The sequence below is a fragment of the Drosophila ficusphila genome, unplaced genomic scaffold, assembly GCF_018152265.1.
Source record: "Drosophila ficusphila isolate 14025-0441.05 unplaced genomic scaffold, ASM1815226v1 contig_636, whole genome shotgun sequence".
NCBI lineage: Eukaryota > Metazoa > Arthropoda > Insecta > Diptera > Drosophilidae > Drosophila > Drosophila ficusphila.
In genome coordinates, this window is record NW_025064569.1 from 1,685,050 (window position 1) to 1,703,540 (window position 18,491).

The window sequence follows — 18,491 nt, forward strand, 5'->3', positions numbered from 1 at the left end:
TTTCCGAAGTGCACAAAACTCGTTTCCCCTCCCACGGCCACAGAGTTCAAGCGAGTTCCCTCGCCAGCTATTGCTCTCCGCAGACGGGTTAGTTTAATTTCGATTCTTCAGATTTGTTTACGTTTGCCGAAGCGTGTAAACACAAGGTTTGCTTGGGTGCGGATATGGTGGTGCCTCCAGGAAGTTCGGAGTGCAGAGATCGGTAGAGCGGTAGTTTCGCTGGCCGCTGCCATGATTGATGACACCATCGGGCGGGCTGACTATCGCGTAATTAGTGTGGAGCATCTTGGCGGGGTGGGTGAGCCATAAACTTGTCAATTACGCCATGAATTATGGCCAGAAATCAATGCAAACACGGCGCGCAGATCCATTCTTGCCGCCAGAATGGGCTTCCCAGCCCGCAAGAACTTTCCGTTCGCTTTATGGACATGCACTTAAAAAACACTCCGGCGCAGGCTGACTGACAGCCGAGGCACCACCACAGAGGCATCATCACCATTAACCCTTTATGGCGGTACTAAAGTATGGCCACAAAGACAACGCGTGCTGAGCACGTCGGAGATAAACAAAGTGTGTTCTGTGTTTTCTTTCTGTGGCAGATTAACCGGAATTTGGGCTGGGGCTTCGAACTTGCGAGGGGACTGGGCCTCCATGGGTCTGCGATGCGGGTAGGCTCTTTGGCCGGCGGCCACTGCCAACTGACTCACCTGGGAACCTGCCTGCTAGGATCCCCGCAGAATGTGGGATACTGGTAGTGGGTCCGTGGCACTGCCAAGTGGCTCAGATTGACAGGCGATGTCTGATTGCGATTCCTGAGAGGCAAAGTGGCAAAATGGCAAAGTCGCAAGAGGCTGGAGAGCAAATGGAGGCGCGGCGGATCGGAGCAGATATATTCATTGGGCGGAGGTCCGCTCCTCCGAGCTCCAATTAAAGAGTGCTCTTGCTGGAGCTGAAGAACTGTTTCCCAAACTCACCTAACTCTAATTTCCCTTCGGTGGGCCAACTTTCCGCTGCAAGAAGCACTCCCAGAGCCTCCGAATATCCCCACTTGCACCGGCATTCGGAAAGTCTTCAAACTCCTCGGAGCCCGCAACTTTCTCTTTTGTCTTTCGACTCCCCCTCGACCTCCTCAACGACCTCCTCCTCCAGGGTCTGCCCAATCAGGCGAGCTGCAATTTGCTTAGCCCAAAGTTGCGCAGAGTCAACCAGCAAAGTTCAAAAGTGCAGGCAGCATTATAATTTGCGGCTGCCGTGCACTCACCTAACTAGACTAACTAGCTGAAGAGCTGAAAAGCTGAAAAGATGTGCTCGAAAGAAAGCCAACGTAATTCATTTCGGGGAAGGGGCCGACATGCACTTACGACAAATCACTGGGAGGATCGACCCCTCGGGAGGCCATGAGATGACTGCGATGGCTGCGATGACGGTTTGTGGCCGTCTGGGGCTATTGAATTACAGAGATTAGTTTAACGACAGTTGGCGCTGTTTGATTTTCATTACCGCGCCCTTCCTGCACCGCCTGGACCGCCAGGCCATTAAGTTTACAGCCTTTTACATATTACAAACAGCCATCTGGATGGGAAAAAATCGGAGTCCTCCTCCGTCCGATTAGAAGCAGGAGCCCACGGCCACGGCCAGCACATCGGACAGGCAGTTAGCCAGTCCATCAGCGCTGAAATGAGCGGCCGACGGTGGCGCAGATTGTTAACTTTGGCAATAACAATAATTAAAGTCGAGTTGAAATGCACATAACTGCGGGTATTAGCATTTAAAACGATGTTTGCCCGCTCCCCTCTCGGGTCCTTCGGCAACTAGTGAGGCAGGAGAAGACGGAGCAGCACAATGGGGGAATCCTTTTTTATGAAGATTAAATTGACCTTTTCCCGGCTGCGGGGATGCTCCAGTGCCGAGACCCGTGCACTTCTGCGTGATTAGAGTCGGTAATGAATGGCCCAACGGCCAGAAATGCTTACGTGGACAGTGCTGGATGTAAGCCGAAGTATGCATTGGGCAGGAAGTGTTTGTGGGAAATAAATTTTTCAGTTTTTAACTGGCCACTCCACTTCTAAGCTGGCCTGGCCAACCCAACTCGATGCATTCGAGGTGCTCACGCAAAAGGGGCGGGACAGGAACGCTCTTAAGAGGTTCGAGCCGGAGTGCACTTAGAATCCGAGTGAGCCAGTGAATAAACATCGCAATCGAATTCAATTCCAATAGCCCGCTGGCAGCCACAGGTCCGAAGACCAAGACAAGCGGCCAAATGAAGCAATTTGCCACGGAGGCAGCGGCGACAGGAGCCCGAGTCACTTGACTTGACTTGGCTTCGGGTGTTGGGGTCCAGGGGTCCAGGGGTCCAGGGGTCCAGGCCCATGAGTAATGGCCGGCATTAAGGCGGCCGAAATGCAATCGGCTTGTAAAACTTAATTGAAATATAAACCGAGAGCGTGGTGGAAGTGGTTAACGTATCAATGCGCTCGATGTGGGCCCTCCTCCGACTGAGAATTGATTAAAGCTAGGCCGTCCTTCCCGTCCCCCTCGGGGAGTAGGGCGAATTAATCCTTAATTACACAGACAAGATCCTGCTGTGTCTAAAACCGCAAACCGCTTAACGAACGAGACGAGCCGCCAGTCGACGGACCGCAAACGCAAGTGGTTGGGGGATTCAATGGAGGGGGCTCCATGTGGTGCCGAACGCTCAGTGTCAATTAACTTATAAGAACGCCCCTTCCAGCTTCCGTGGATGCCTCTGGTTAACAAACTTATCCGCTCCTCCGTTCCGTTTCAGACTGAAAACCGATAATAACGGCGGAGCCTGGTGCCCCAAGCACATGGTGTCCAACGCCCTCAAGGAGTTCCTGCAGGTCGACCTCCTCCAGACGCACGTGATCACGGCCATCCGGACCCAGGGCCGCTTCGGCAAGGGCCAGGGCCAGGAGTACACCGAGGCCTACGTGCTCGAGTACTGGCGCCCCGGCTTCGACAAGTGGCAGCGCTGGAAGAACATCCAGGGCAAGGAGGTAGGTGTCCCACGGTGGCCCACGGAACCTGGAGCCCAGCTAACCCGCCTCTTCCTCCGCAGATCCTGCCCGGCAACATCAACACGTACAGCGAGGTGGAGAACGCCCTGCAGCCGATCATCTTCGCCTCCAAGATCCGCATCTACCCGTACGGCCAGTACGACCGCACCGTCTGTCTGCGCGCCGAGATCGTCGGCTGTCCCTGGGAAGGTGAGTTTGTCGGGAAGACCAGAGTGCACCAGAGTGATGACGGGTCGAAGGGCCAACAGGGCCTTAGTGTCAGCGCTTGGTAATCGCAATTAGAGGGGGCGAAAGCCGCTTAAGTGCTCGTGGACAGCCTTTTGCCGGCTCATTAGATTGTCTTCTTAGGCTGTTAAGAGAAATCATTGGAATTTCGATTCTACCACAGTCTGGGAGTTACAGAAACTAGCTTTGCTCCTGATTCCGAGCTTTGAGTCATAAAAATCGTTATAACTTTCGGATAACCCATCTTTTTTTCAGCTGAATACGCATATCATATTATGGCAGAAAATTCGGGAATCAAGCTTAAACTTTTTTTTAAATATCTTCAGCAATGCCTTCAACAAACTTTTTCATGAGGCATTCTATTTTACTACATTTTAACAAGATGATAACTTTGTTATTAAAACATACGACGCTACAACACTCTTTGAAGTAAGGCACACATTTGAACAATTTAAAAATTTGTTTCATGCTTTCAGTTTTGATATTCTTCCCACACAATCGCTAGCCCCCTTAAAATGCATAATTCCATTGGGTTTTAGTTAACGCATCTAAGCTCGTTCCGAAATCCTTCAGTTTCCCCGAATCGCATGACCCGCACGCCAATCTAAACCTAGAATTTTCCAGGCAATGAGTGGCTCGAACCACGTAATCCAATCAAGGCGACTGCTCCCCTCGTGCTTCCCGAAACGAACTTCCCCCGTGTTCACCCAAACGAACTTCCCCAGTTTGCACTTTGGAACAAGCCGCAGCGCATTCGTGATTTTTTCCCAACATATGGGCAGCGCTACTTGACTTGTCGGGATTTTTTTGCCAAGAGCAGTGTACTTGAAATATATCGCGTGCAGACATTGCAAAACACCCCATACCAAACTTACACTCGTGGCCAGACCCGACCGAAATCGAAATCCCAGACGACGACATGCCGAGCACTTGGAACCCTGGGTCCCCTCTGTCCTTCGATGAAACAGAAAAGCAGGAAAACAGAAAGAAAGCCACTGCACTGGTAAAGAGAACTGTTAAAATGGTCTAACATCAACGATTCTGATCCCATAAATAACAAAAAGGAACTTTTATCAGACCGATACCAAGTTTATATCGTAATTTTATATCACCCCGATCGAATTGTGGCATTCTGAGACAACATATCCCTCGATATCTGATTATGCTCTCAAGTCAATTCCGATGTCGAGTTTAGAGCCTCAATTTATTAAGCTCGTCACTTTCTCTCAGTGTACTCAAACATAGCCAGCCCGGGCTGATGTTCTAACCTCTGCGCTGTCGTTCTTGCACGCAATCGTCCAGTAATAGTGCACGAGTCAGAAACAGGTCTGGACAAACAAATTTTTCCATAATTTCCACAGGTTGAGTGCCGAGTTCTCCGCCAGCAGAGCCAGTCAGCAAAACGCGCCTAATGACAATTTGTAGAGACGTTCCCCGGGGAGCGGGCGAAGGCGCGGAAGTTGAAAATTATTCTGTAAATTAACGCACTGTTTGGGGCTGGGCTTTTGGGACGAAACTGGGAACTGGGAGCTGGGAACTCGGGTTCCGGGTCCCCTGATAAGAGGCGCCATTTGTGTGTGCGGGGGACCCACGCCCACTTGGAGCGAAACGGGGTATTTGGGGTTGGCAGTCATGCAAACCCCTGACCGCTCACATTCTGCGGACTATCATTTGATTTGCCACGGGGAATGTGAACACGAGAGCCGACATGGCGCATTTCGTATGCAAATTAAACAAGATAAGACGGGAGTGGACTCGGCCACCGGAGGACAGATGGGTTTAGAGTCTAGACAAGTGCCAGACAGCGGGACAGTGGCGAAGAAATCAATAAATCTCGATTCCATGTCTGCGTCGATTTCATTACGCGATCATTAATCCACTCGCAGAAGACCCCAATCGAATCATAATCGTTTATGGATTCCGGCAATAAATTTTCGAACCTGGTGGCATTTGAATTTGAATCGATCTGACCCCCTGTAAGGGGATAAATGGGCCGCTCCCGAAAGCGCCACAGTCGTAAACCGACGAGTGGTCGGCGGAGATAATCTCCGACTTTGAAGCCAAAATCAGGGCTAAGCTTGAATTTGTTACGGATTAACAACAGCTCTTTGGATCAAATCGGGCTTGCATATGGTAGAGTGCATTATAAATGCAGCAGCTGATTAGCGTAAGCCCTGGATTTATGGGGCCCACTGTTTTGTTGTTTATAATTTATGTTTATTTTCGGTTTAGCGTTTAGCATTTAAAGAGTTCGGCAATCGGGAAAGATTGGCTGGCGGTTGGGAAACCAAATGTGGCTACGTGGGTGTCTCCATCGATTGTGGAAACAAGTTGGGAAAGCGAGAGTGTAAGCGGCGTTAAGATTGCGAGGAGTGCCTTGTCCAAAGCTAGTTTACTTCCGAACTCCCTTTGGCCTCCATCAAGTCCACCGAGACCACTTAGCCATCCATCTTGCGTCCTCAATTTGAGTCATCAGCAAAAAGCGCGATGACATTGTTGCCGTTGCGTTGCCGTCGTCGTTGTCGTTGTTTTTGGCTTGCGTGCCACATCCAAAAAGGAGGGAAATTACATTTTGTATATTGCAGTGGCTGTCTTCGAGGCCGGCAGCCCCTCTCCTCTCCCCAACTGGCAGCCCCGACTGCTCCACGCACTTAAGGACTCGTTCTTGTTTTGCTCATTTTTCGGCAGACTGTCGCGACACGCAAATAAGGATGGCATGCAAGCACGCGAGGAGCAGGGCGACCAGTCACTGCAAGTGGAAGGGGGTGACGGAAGGGGGGTCTGCAGCCCCCTCTGTGAATCTACCCCTCTGCCCCTCGTGATCCAACCATGTGGGGCATTGCGTGAACGCCTTCGCAGCGAGGCAATTGCAGGACGCGCTGCCTTAAATGTCTTTGCAGTTAATTAAATACGCCATATACCGTTCCACTCGGCTTGATATCGTGTCGGAGGACTTATCTCCCGCTCGCCGTAATTCATGTAATTAAACCCAGTCCCAGCGGGCCGAAGGCCATGAATAATAATTAATATTTTCGTTTCAACGAACCAGCGAACTCACATGATCGATACGGGCTATCTGCCACCTGAGCGCCATCATCATTATCTATGCCCGGTGCGTGGGAGTCCGCTCCATTTTGTGCATACGAGTCCTTAATTACGTGTAATTATGTGATTTTTGGTAATTATTGGAAAATTCCTTCGGCCGACTTGCCTGCCCTCCTCCGAGAGTGTTTGACCGGGTGTCCTGTTCACCACGTGACCCGATTGTGTAAATAGAATTCTAGTGAATTAGTCGAACGTGTGTATGGGTCCCCCAGAACATCGATATCGGAACACTCTTTTTCAGGGGTGTCATTATGTCGAGTGCCCGGCAACCCCGAGTGCCGCCAGTTGTTGGTTTTTTCGGTCCTGCTCTAATTGTTTTCGGGGGCGGAGAGGATGGCTATTCGATTTTGTAATTAGTGTCAGGTGTTCGATTGGTGGCCGCAATCGTCCTGTTCGAAAAAGGGAAGCCATGGCTTAGGTCTTCCTGGCTCCGCCTCGGAAAGCTAATCCCTCGTGTGGAAACGCATGACTCAGTTGCGGTCTCCTCCCCAGCGAAACATTTGGCTATGACATTGAAAAACTATACCCTGGATTTCCGGACCCCCTTTCGATTTATGCTGAACACAACCACAGAGTGGGAGTGAGCGGGACCAAAGTAGCCGCAGAACAAAATGCGTTTCAAGTAACTCAATATTCTCAGCACTCCCGAAACAGCTCACTGGCTTTCTGACACTCCGTTTTTGGGGGAGTGTGGAGGGGAAACTTTTAATATTTCGCGGCTTAAAAGGCAATGAATATACAGTCTCAAATTTAAAACAAAGAAAGTCTGATTTATATATTGTAAAGTCTCAAGTTATTTATTTGTTTGCTTGTTTTTATAATTTTTAATTTTATTTTATTCAGCTGCATCATCGAAACCCTTTACAGACGAAAATCATTTGTTGATATGAATATATAATACATAAAAGCAATTTTGAACAGAGAATTTAATTTTTCTTAATGATTATTATTATAAGCATTTAACCCAAAGTAATCTTACTTTCTGTTGTTTATGTACTTTTCGTTGGTTGGGTCGCTTACAATCAATTTTCTATTATGGTTTTGTACAGAACTCAGCGTTTTGTCAGACATTTGTCCTCCCCTCGTGACAAGATGCGTTCTTTCCTTATGTCGCATGTGCGATTGCCCCAACCTCCCAGTGCCCTCACTCAGCAGATCAGGTTTCGTTATTTCGGTCTTGCGTTTTGTTTTAATTCCCAGAACTGCCACTCAAAACTTCAATCGCCGCTTTTCCTTCTCCCTTTCAGAGGGCATCGTGTCGTACAGCATTCCGAAGGGGGTGCAGCGCGGAATGGAAGTGGATCTCTCGGACAAAACCTACGACGGCAACGAGCAGGGAGATCGGTTTGTGGACGGCCTCGGCCAATTGGTGGACGGGCAGAAGGGCAAGGACAATTTCCGCACCGACATCCATGGATTCGGAAAAGGTGAGTTAACTAACGATTCAGACGTTACCTTTCGACCATCGCATTTTAATAACGAGAATTTTAGAATTTGAATCGTTTTAATAAATTCGTAGTTTTTAAACTTCAGGGTTAAAAAAATATGAGAAATGAAAATCGCTATAATTTAGTTGACTCTGGCATACCCGCTACTCACTCGGCGTGTCGAATGGTTCACAACTTTTAATATTTTGATAGTCTGCAAAAATTGAGCATCGTCGATTGCCGAAATGTTAAAAACAAAATAAAAACTTTCACCATAAAAACTGTACCACAACATGCAATAAAAAATGTTGTGTAGCATAGCTATAGTCTCCCCATTTCGCCTTTATTATTTCCAAGACCTCTACAGCAGACAGTCGGACATTGACTTGTCTGATGATCTTTACCAAGAATTTATTTATTTTATGGGGACGGAGTAGTTTCTATGTGCACTGAAAAATACCCGTTTTTAAAGTTAAACCGTCTCTTAGAATCATTTGTCTTAGCTTAAAAATCTGTTGACCCAGTTACTTTCAAGAACCATGAAGTTATATAATATTTAGTGCCTTTTTGGTACTTTGTATCAAATATCCCACACAATTTTACATGACGATTAACTGTTTATAATCAAATCGAGAACGTAAATGCACTAGAGCAGAAGGCTCTGTCTAATCTGAGTATACCAGAACTCGCGAGCAGAAAATAAATTATTGCGGTTGAGATACTAACCTTACTTTCATCGTACTTTCACCCCAAATTGGCTTCCTACTTCTAACAACGACCCACAGTGCGACGAAGACCCATTGAAACCGCGAAGACAGAAAAACTGATTTACATCAAATAATGACTAAAGTTCACCGACGAAAAAGCATAGGGCGACCTCTGACCCCAGCGCCGCGCAACTCTCACTTCATTGAACATCGATGGCGACGCGTGGGGGAAACTTTGGAAACGTTGGCTTGGCAAATAATTTGCCTGCACAACACAATAAACAAGAATAAATAAGAAGTTTGGACCATTTGCTGGCGTCGCAGTTAAACATGCCGGATACGAATTCGAACCCGATATATAGACTCCCCGCCCCTCCCGTTAGTCCTAGTAAAAATGTAAACATTATGCATAGTTGATAATTTATGGGAACACTGGCATTCACTTCCGCCCCAAAAGCTGCAGAAGTTCGGGAATTTGCGGAGCTTGCCAGTTTGCCTTTCATTTGCCTGCCCGCCCCTCCTCGATTACGTCGAGTTCTTCGTGGATTGGCAAATGGCCAATAATCGCAATTATTGAAAACTTTGCGCCGGAGCGAAGTTCGGCAGACAATTAGACATGCAGTCGCTGTGTCTGTGTCTGTGGCAACTCCAGACGAGTCGAGTCGAGTCGGAGTCGTAAGGGCAACGCGTTGCATCGAGAAAGTTTCCGGCGCATAATTCCGATTTCCCCGCACCCCACACTCGCACAGCCCCACTTTGATGGGACTTATTCGTCCGTCTTCTGCTTATTTGCATTGTAAGTGGGAATCAATACTCGGGCGGGTAGACTCCACTTCCTGCCGCGTGCTGCTCCCCAAGAAGGAGCAGAGCTCCGGTTATGGCTTGTTTTGCGATCCCATAAGCATATAGCCGCGGCGGCAGCAGCCCACCCCCTCTGCCCACTCCACACCCCGCATCACGCCCCCCGAAGTCCTCGCTAAGCCCCCACGTAGGGCCCCGCACCTCCCCACCGAAATTAGGGCCATGCACACAAGGCAGCAGCAGAAAAAATGGCTTAAATGTCGCATTGGCCATTATTTCTGGTTACAAGAGTCGACCCCCAACCCCAGCCCCACCCCTGTGTGCCTGCCGGGGGCATTTATTTGTTTTGGGACATTTCGGCATTCGGGGAAACTCCACCCCAAGTGTGCCGTTGGCGCTGCCAGGTAGGGAGGCTTAAATAGCTTTACATGTCAGTCCTCCGCAGGGTTGCTCTATTGATTTTCCCTTCCCGGCGCACGAATGAAATGTTCATTTTATGTCATTTTGATGGTTTTTATTCATTTCAGGTTATGAATGGATTGGCTGGCGTAACGATACGCCCGGTCTGCTGGGAAAGCCGGTGGAAATTGTCTTTGAGTTCGATTCGGTTCGCAATTTCAGTGCCATCGTGCTGCACACGAACAATATGTTCACCAAGGATGTCCAGGTGAGTTACGGCTCCTGTTGCCCAAGAAGAAGTACATTCCTCGGAGCATATTGAATGCAATTAATTATTGTGCCGGGGCTCAATTCCGACTAAGCCCTCTCAAGGTCTAGACAGAAAGATTAAAATATTATTGCAAACGCTGAACGGAAAAGTTATGTAACGTCACTCCCTCCTTTGCTGATAAATATCTCTTAAATTACCCATTTTTACTTGGTGACATCGCAAACTTGGGAAGTCAAAGTGGTGCTTACAAAAAAATATTTAGTTATTGGATAAAACAGTTTTCAGTAGGATACAGTAGATGTATTAAAATTTTAAAATTAAAAGCACTTACAAATAATGTTTTTTTCTGATTGAATTGCCTTTACGTAAATAAACAAGATCCCTTTAGTATATTTAATTACGTAGAAGATCAATTATATAATTAGGGAAGAAAAAGGAGAAATGGTGTATCTATATTTTTGTATTATATTTTTATAACAACTCCCAAACCTCATTTCCCTCAATAGGTGTTCGTGCACGCCAAGGTGTTCTTCAGCATCGGCGGTCGCTACTTCTCGGGGGAGCCCGTGCAGTTCTCCTATATGCCCGACACCATAATGGATCATGCCCGGGATGTGACCATCAAGCTGCACCACCGGGTGGGCAAGTACTTGAAAATCAATTTGTACTTTGCCGTCAAATGGATTATGCTGTCGGAGATCAGCTTTATATCCGGTGAGTATGAGTACGTGGGATGCCGGGGAGCAGAATGAGTAAAATTGGCAGGGAATTGCATTTGCCAAGCGAACAGTGAAGAAGCCTCCGAGGAAATGGAATCGCATACGTACAAATGCACTTTTCAGCTTCATTTCACTCTCGATTATGCGACAACGCAGCGGAGGATGGGGAAAGCAATGCATTACTCTTCGCAGAGGATAAAGCATTTTTCCAACATTTTGGCTAACAACAATGGCCCACAGTGACTGGCGAGAAGTGGGAAGTTAGGGAGAGGGACAGCCCAGATACAACCGAGAACAAACAAAGTGCTGCAGAACTGAAGTCAATTGAATGCACAAATCCCCTCTGTCTGCTAAATGTAAACAATCTAGGGGTAGAAATATCTGAGGCCCGAGATATGCATTGCACTTTCAGATGAAGTTACTATAAAATCCTGCAAAAGTTGTAGAGTTTTTGGCTGAACCCCCGGGTACAAATTACTTTATTCGAGCACAGCGGTTCGGTCAGTGAACCAAAGATCGCTTGCATTCATTGGGTGACTGGGGTGAATCCACGTAAATCCGCCCGTCGCCCGTCGCCCGTCGTCATAGGGTGTGAAAAAGGGAGGGGGGAGCGATTCCCCTGGCATCGCGTTTGATTGATGAGTTAAACAGAGCGTGCTGTATGAATAGGGATTTCCCTGCTTAGCATTTTCCGGGCAGATGGCGCATGGATTTCGGACAGGCAGAACCTAATGCATTTTCGAGGGAAGTCGATCAGGAATCGAACCCAGCTTAATTTTATAAGTCAATTAGGACGTCAGAGGGAGGGAGAGCGGTAGGATGAAGGTTGATCGCCTTATGAAAGCACTTAAAAGGGTTTTTAGGTTCCAACAATAAAGGAATGAAGAATGAAGAGGGATACGTTCCGATTTCCATTCAAGGGTAAACCCAGTGCTTTCTGTTCCCGTTGTATTGTTAGCGGGAAACCTTTTTAAGGGAAGTTCTTTGAAGTAATTCAGAGAGTATCTCCGATCTTGGTGATCAGTGGTCTTGAGTAGAGTGCCGATGGCATTACAAGGCAAAAAAGGGCTGGGAATTCCGAACGGAGCCTCAATAAACAAAAACCAGCTCCCATACTCTGACCCCCCACAGAAAAAGCATGACTAGCGGGAAAACCAGGCATTTGTCACGCACACAGGACGGGAGTGGGACGGCTGGGATCCTATCGAGTGGGTTGCAAAGGAGGCTGGGAGGCTGCCAGCTGTTTTTGGTTTTGTTTTTTGTTTCGGGCCTCGAGTGCAGGCCGTCGAGAGCGAAAACTGGGGTAAGGGTAAACAAAAGAAACGCACGCTCGAAATGGCAGGGAAGCGTCTTTCGAGTGTATGCGTATATTTTTATCAGGCACTGTGCTGGTGCGAGTGTGCACAGATTTAACCCCAATTTGTGAGATTTGCTCGCGGTGATTCCAGTTGTTGTCAGGGAGCCATCTCGCCGTTAAAGGCTTCTAAAAATACAAAGCCAAAAAATAAGAAAACAATGGCGGTACTAGAGAGAGGCCCTGGGGACACACAAAGAGAATTAGTTATAAAGGGCATGCGACAACAACGGCGGGATCTGCGCAGTGTGGCAAAGGATATGCGGCACATTCGCCATTGCCCCGGACCCCGGACCCGAGTCCCCTCCCTGTGTGTGTGATAAATGTGGCACGAAATATTTTAATTATTTTAAACGTTTTATGGCTCTGTGGTCGCTCTGCTCGGCCGGCCGATGCCAGATACCCCTTGCAGGGAAGCGCTCGGGAAAAAACACTGCCACCCGGAGGACAATGGCGACGGCGAAACAAAAGACACCAGTACAGCCAGTCCTGTCTGAGGACCGGGCACATAACTCAAAACAGCTGCCCCAACCCGCCACTTTCCTCCCGCAAGAACTTCACACAGTAATTACGCCATTTACTGTCTGAAGAAACGGGGTCACCCACTCGAGGAAACGTTTTCGGGGGGCGGACAGACTGAGCATACGGCCAGCCAAGCCATTCCGCCTCGTGGCGCCCAAGATGCTTGCGAGATAAAACACATTCCAGAAACCATAAGCTGGGATGGCTTTGGGCGAAGATCAAAGGGCTGTCCTGGTGAGCGGGCCAAGGGACAAGTGCACAGGTGTTGCGGAAAAGGTATTAGCCGGATGCTTTTTAAGCCCAGGGGACGCAGGACATACAGGCAGAGGGTTGGGGCCATGTGATGGGTAGTCGATAAACAGAATAGCAGCTGAGCCGGCGAAATCTAGCCATGGAGGTGGATCAAACTCTAATCCAGCCCCTCCCCTTCCCTGATTTCAGTGCCCGCTCAGGGAAACTTCACCGACGAGCAGGAGCAGCGCAGCAACTTGGCGAACCTGCCACGGGACTCCCACGACGACTCCAAGAACTACGAGTACCAGCCCAACAAGAACAAGCCCAACGGAGTGGGCGGCTCCGCCGAAGGCCTCGGAGAGGGCGTGGCCACGGCGGGAGGCGAGTCCGGCGGCAACAGCAAGTACAACAACGGGCCGCAGTGTAAGTAGTCGAGCGGGATAGCGGGATAAATCCAATTAGCCCTTTCTCGCGAATGGCCGATCCATTTCTGCATTTCTCCACGTCCTCGGACGCTGGCTAATTATTTAGTTGAACAATATTTACATTTAATTTCGTTTTGTTTCGTTCGGACGCGCGCGTTTGTTAATTTAAATTTCAATTTGCCCTTTGCTCTTTTCCCTGCAGTAATTGCGCCACGGCCCATCGATCAGGAGCCGAACGACGCCAACTTCATCGGGGTGGTCATCGTGGTGCTGACGACCATCATAATCCTGCTGGTGGCCATCATCCTGTTCATCGTCTCGCGGACCAAGCGGGCCCGCGGCAGCAACGTCCTGGACGCGTTCCAGTACAGCTTCAACCCCAACACCCTCGGCGGGAACGTGGACAAGCACCGCCCGAACGGCAACAGCATCAAGGTGGGTGAGGGTGGCCATTTCATTCCAGCCCGAGCTCCACATAATTGTTCAATGTAGCGTGGAGTTTCCACACTGCTTAGTCCTACGTGAGGAGCCCTCCGTCCGGCGTTTACTTAATGGCGCTTTTCAGCGCCCGGCGACAGTGTGCGTTCTCTCTTGATTTGTGGGGGTCGAGCTTAAGTGGCTCCAGGGCTCCAGGGCTCCTTGCCGAAACTTTAAAGTCCGGCACCCGGCACCGGAGGTGGGAGCGGAGCGAGTCTCGTGATAAAATTGGATTAAAGAAGTTCTTCTCGAGTGGAAATTAAGAGTGTTGTGTGCGGAAACTTTATCATCAGAAACGGGAATCCGGGGGCGAAACTATTGATATGGAGGCGGTGCAACAGATGGACCGAGATAGGGGGTCCGCTGGCCAGCGCCCCATTAATCGAGTAACCGAGTGCGGTCCAGCAACTGAAAGGAAATTGAATGGTTTCAGTCCGGGTCAGAATGGCAAAAAGCTCGACGTTCTGAATAAATCTTTTCCATTACGATAAACACGTAGTTTATGCCATTCGATTGTGAAATCATTTGAGCAAGCGTGTCTCCGTGAGAGGGGAGCTCCCTGCGAATTAGGATGCATGGCAGCAGTGCCTTGGCAAAGGGTCAAAGGGGAACTGGGGCGGACCTTCCATCATCCGATGGACAGAGGTCGCTGGGCGAAAGGTGGGGACTTCCACTGAAGTCCGAAGCTAGATGAAAAAGTTTCCCAATAATTTGCTTGCTCACAACTAACTGCTCCGTGCCTTCCAATTCCAATTCCAGGCCAACGTGGACGACAACGACTCGATTGGCAAGAACAGCCTCTACCACGAACCCTTCAACGTGAACATGTACACGAGTGGCGTGAACGGCTACGCGGCGGTTAATGATTTACAGTGCAACATGACGCCCGACTACACAGGTGTGTAAGCCCCACAAACCCTGCTCCTCCCACCCGCCCTCTTCCACCCTCGGCGGACTCGTTTCCGCCAGTTGGCGCGCAGAGAGCCATAAAATGTGGCGCTGCCGGCGACTAATGCAAATAAATTCCCACTAAGCAGACTCTCCCCTTCTCCTCCTTCTCTCAGATGTGCCGGAAGGAGGCTACGCCGTGCCCCACATGCAGGACTACATCCCCTCCTCCAAGATGGCAGGGGGAGGGCCCGCCGGAGTGGGCTACGTGAACGTGCGCCGCACCCCGCCCCCGCCGCTGAGCAGCATCTTCCCCCGCCCGCCCACCGTCCCGCCGCCGCCCATGGAGAAGTACTACGCGACCACGGCCATATTCAAGCCGTTGAAGGGCCCGGGCTCGGAGCGCAGCGGCGGGAGCAGCAACACCAACACGGTGGCCAGCAGCCACTGCAGCACCGGCGGGCAGGACCACAGCGGCATCTACGACGACGGCATCGGCACGATGAACTCCAAGGCCACCGCCCCCATGATCAACCCCTACGGCAGCGGGAACAGCTCCTCCTCCGCCGCCGCCGCCGCGGCGGAGTTCCAGCGGGCCCGGACCTACAACTTCCGCAGCTACCCCGACAACCTCTAGTTCGAAGCCTCGCTCCAGCTGGTGGCCGCGGCGGAGCCGAGGGCCGCGGAGGCGCCCTCTCGCCGTGGCGCGGCCGCCAGCACCACCATGCCGAAGAAGCCGCACTCGCATCCGCACTCTCAGCCGCAGTCGCAGTCGCAGTCGCAGCACCTGGGAAGGCACGGGGCCGGGCCGGGGAAGGGCAAGTACAGCCTGACCCTCCACAACGGCAAGCTCGCCCCGGTGAGCGTGCACCTGAAGTCCGCGGCAAGGACGGCGGCCGCCGACGGCGACTCCTTGGGGCACCTCGGCAGGCCGGCGGGCGACGGCAGAGGCGGAGGCGGAAGCGGAAGCGGAAGCGGAGGTGGAGGCGGAGGCGCAGGCGACAACGGACGGGGGGGGCGAGGGGACGAACGGTGCCTCGAGGGCACTGAACAACAGGCTGTGGTACCATTGATGAAAACCCAAAATTGAATGGATTTGAGGTAAGTCGCACAGACTGTTTTGCCCTGCGTAGAATTCGGGCTTATTGAGAGCAATAGGCAGCTTAAGCACTGTAAATTCTGATTCCGTACTGGCAGTCTGTTGAATTTGCCCAGAACAAATACATAAACTCTTTAACATGGATCAAAATAAAATAAACTCACACGCAATCGGTCCTTGAGAAGGGTTCCGTGAATCTTATTTTTGGTTTGCGTGTTTATTTGTGACTATTGCGTACATTCTGTTTGCGCTTAGTTATTTCTTAAATTATGTTAATAATTATGTTAATTAATAAAGGGAAACGATTTGAAAGAGACGGATTTAAAAAACATACTCCGAAGAGATTTTTTTCGTAGTGGTCGCAATAATCGATTTTATTGGAGCCGTTTAAAGTGACAAAATTTTTATAAATATTCAAAAGAAATAATAACAGATTTTTATTATTTTCCCGATATTGTTTCTGTACAGTGTTGTTTTGTTTTTGATCCCCTTCTCTGTTTTTATTCTCACGGACTCTCAAGTTAATATATGTATGTCATCTTTTTTCCTTTACGCAAAGTTCAAAAGTTTTTTATTGACAAAACTTGTGTGTCCAGATTCGCATAAGTGATTTGCGAATCCCATACACTGAAGTACTATTCAGAATACCATTTCTAGACCCAAACCCTTTTCGCCCTGGGAGTGAATTGAATTAACCCCATCTCCGCATCTCCATTCTCATCCCTTACAGCGAGATAATCTACAAATGCAACACAACTAGAACGCTACTCCGAAGTCAGGTTCAGCAATCTGAATCCCACGCTAAAAGGGCAGAGCGGTCAGAGGTCGGAGTTGGAACTATTAAACCCACTGAGCAAGCAGAAACGAAGCAAATCGAATCGAAATCGAACACGAACACGAAAACAAGTCGCCTACCAATCATTTATATAGTAGAGTCGAGCATATGCCAAGAACGTAGAAAGCGAAACCTGTTTAAAACACCCTGTAAATATACGAGTTAGGATCTGGTAGTGAAAGCCTGCAAATGATATGATAATTATTTCGGAGAGGGAGCGCCACAGGAGCGCCACCATCGGACGCACCGAGGAGCAAGGATATACACGAATAAAGAAAATATTAAGACGAATTTAAGGTCTAGCATTTAGCGACACAATTTGTTTATAAAACGAAGCGGGAGATAATATATTACATAGCTTATAAAACGTTCAACTGATTTGTAGTACTTTTTCGAGAGGAGCACTGGAAATCTGCTACTAACTGTACATGCCTGTGAATCTTATCCTGACTAACCTGAACTATCGAACTATCTGAACTATCCCTGTAAGCGCCTGTACCCACACTACCTAAGCCCCACTGTACATTTTCTGTGTATAAACTAGAGACGTAGATGGTTTGCTGTAGATGGAACGCCACGTTAAGCAAAAGGATTTACTTAGGTAAATTGTCGATCGAGGTGAGATGATGATAAATTGAAACGGAATTTAACGGACCAAGAGAGCGTGCAGAGCGACTTCGCCTAAACCAAGAAAATGGAGTTTTCATCAATGATTTGTGATTTAATATTCAACTATTTATAGACCCGCAGATGCGAGCATTCAGTTCTCAATTCTAACCCTAATTTACCGAAACATACTACCCGTAAATGACTCTGACTATAAATGAAAGCTCTATGAATATAAAAACAAATCGTATTTATAATTAATATTAATGGATAATCATGTATATGTTCCTTTTTAGTTTAATGCGCATTGATATCACCCGGTAAATTAATAAGAGTTAAAAGTAGTAGCTTCGTAGTAGTTTAATAAATCAGCAGCAAAGATAATTTTAAACAACCGAATACATATGCAAACAATAGGCGTGTTGGAAATAGCGATAAAAACAAACAGAGCCACACACTCGACATCCACTAATACACTTAAAATTAGTTTAACTAGCGAAACGTTAAAATAAACCAAAACAGGCACACGATCCACACAAACAGAGTTTAAGATGTTTGTGCAGGAATTTTCAAAGGTTTTAGCGAGAAAAAAGTAAATCAAGTTAAAGTAAAGCAAAGGTTACAACAATATTTAAAGTATTTAATATATAAGGCTTCGAGATTTGTCTGTATGTATTCCATAACCTTTCGCACGAATTCTAAACTTTCCAACTTTCCATTGCACCAAAGGATTGCCTTAACTGGCCCACTGATACACACTATAACAGCAAGACACGAAAAACACTGCAAAAAACACTGTCCGCCACTGAAAATTACTATCGAGCAAAAACAAATCACGAACCTACCTACAAGACTTGTGTAAATTATAAAAACCTAAAAGAAAGCTAAATAAAACGATTAGAGATTAAGTTAAAAAACATTTTGTAAAAATTAACGAAAGCAAACTGTAAAAACTAATATACTAATGTAATGGTTATCCGGTCTTTTGGATCACGGCAAATGTCATTTAATTGTTTATTTGCGGTGCGCTTAGCGGTCGATATTCCGACTAGTTTAATTTCTAAATTAATTGCATTTATTATGTGTACATTTTTCGAAGGCAAATATATAGTATTCAATTATTTAAACAGCGAACGCCCTTCGTTTTATTTATTATTCCCGGACAGAAAGGCGGACACGCCCATAAACGAGGCTCATCGATGTCAGAGTGGGAGTGGTAAGTTCTTCAAAAGACCTTCTACAGCTTATTCAACATTATTAATACAAAATGCTGTTCTATTACAAGTGCGGCCTTGTTTGCGTAAAAGTGTGAAAATTTTTAAAAACTAAGTTTTTACTTAATGAGCGTATTCGATCCAA

General features: G+C 48.1%; 2 protein-coding genes across 2 annotated transcripts in view; both read left to right on the forward strand.

Annotated features, from left to right (window-relative positions):
• The window catches only part of LOC108093419, a 32,404-nt gene extending 14,138 nt beyond the window's left edge, over window positions 1-18,266 (forward strand). Inside the window, exons 4-13 of the mRNA XM_017193464.2 lie at window positions 2,786-3,017; window positions 3,080-3,227; window positions 7,616-7,795; window positions 9,831-9,970; window positions 10,480-10,687; window positions 13,010-13,225; window positions 13,430-13,662; window positions 14,464-14,602; window positions 14,769-15,693; window positions 16,422-18,266. Coding sequence (XP_017048953.1) covers window positions 2,786-3,017; window positions 3,080-3,227; window positions 7,616-7,795; window positions 9,831-9,970; window positions 10,480-10,687; window positions 13,010-13,225; window positions 13,430-13,662; window positions 14,464-14,602; window positions 14,769-15,229 — 1,957 coding nt within the window. The 3' untranslated portion in view covers window positions 15,230-15,693; window positions 16,422-18,266. The remainder of the gene's footprint in view (window positions 1-2,785; window positions 3,018-3,079; window positions 3,228-7,615; window positions 7,796-9,830; window positions 9,971-10,479; window positions 10,688-13,009; window positions 13,226-13,429; window positions 13,663-14,463; window positions 14,603-14,768; window positions 15,694-16,421) is intronic.
• On the forward strand, window positions 15,317-15,682 carry LOC122320571 (zinc finger protein ZIC 2-like). Its single transcript, XM_043208762.1, has one exon. It carries the CDS (start codon window positions 15,317-15,319, stop codon window positions 15,680-15,682), a length of 366 nt encoding a protein of 121 aa, XP_043064697.1.
• Window positions 18,267-18,491: the final 225 nt, after the last annotated feature.

Excerpts from the sequence above, each read along its gene's own strand:
- LOC122320571 (XM_043208762.1), top strand. The coding sequence starts at position 15,317 with ATGCCGAAGAAGCCGCACTCGCATCCGCACTCTCAGCCGCAGTCGCAG.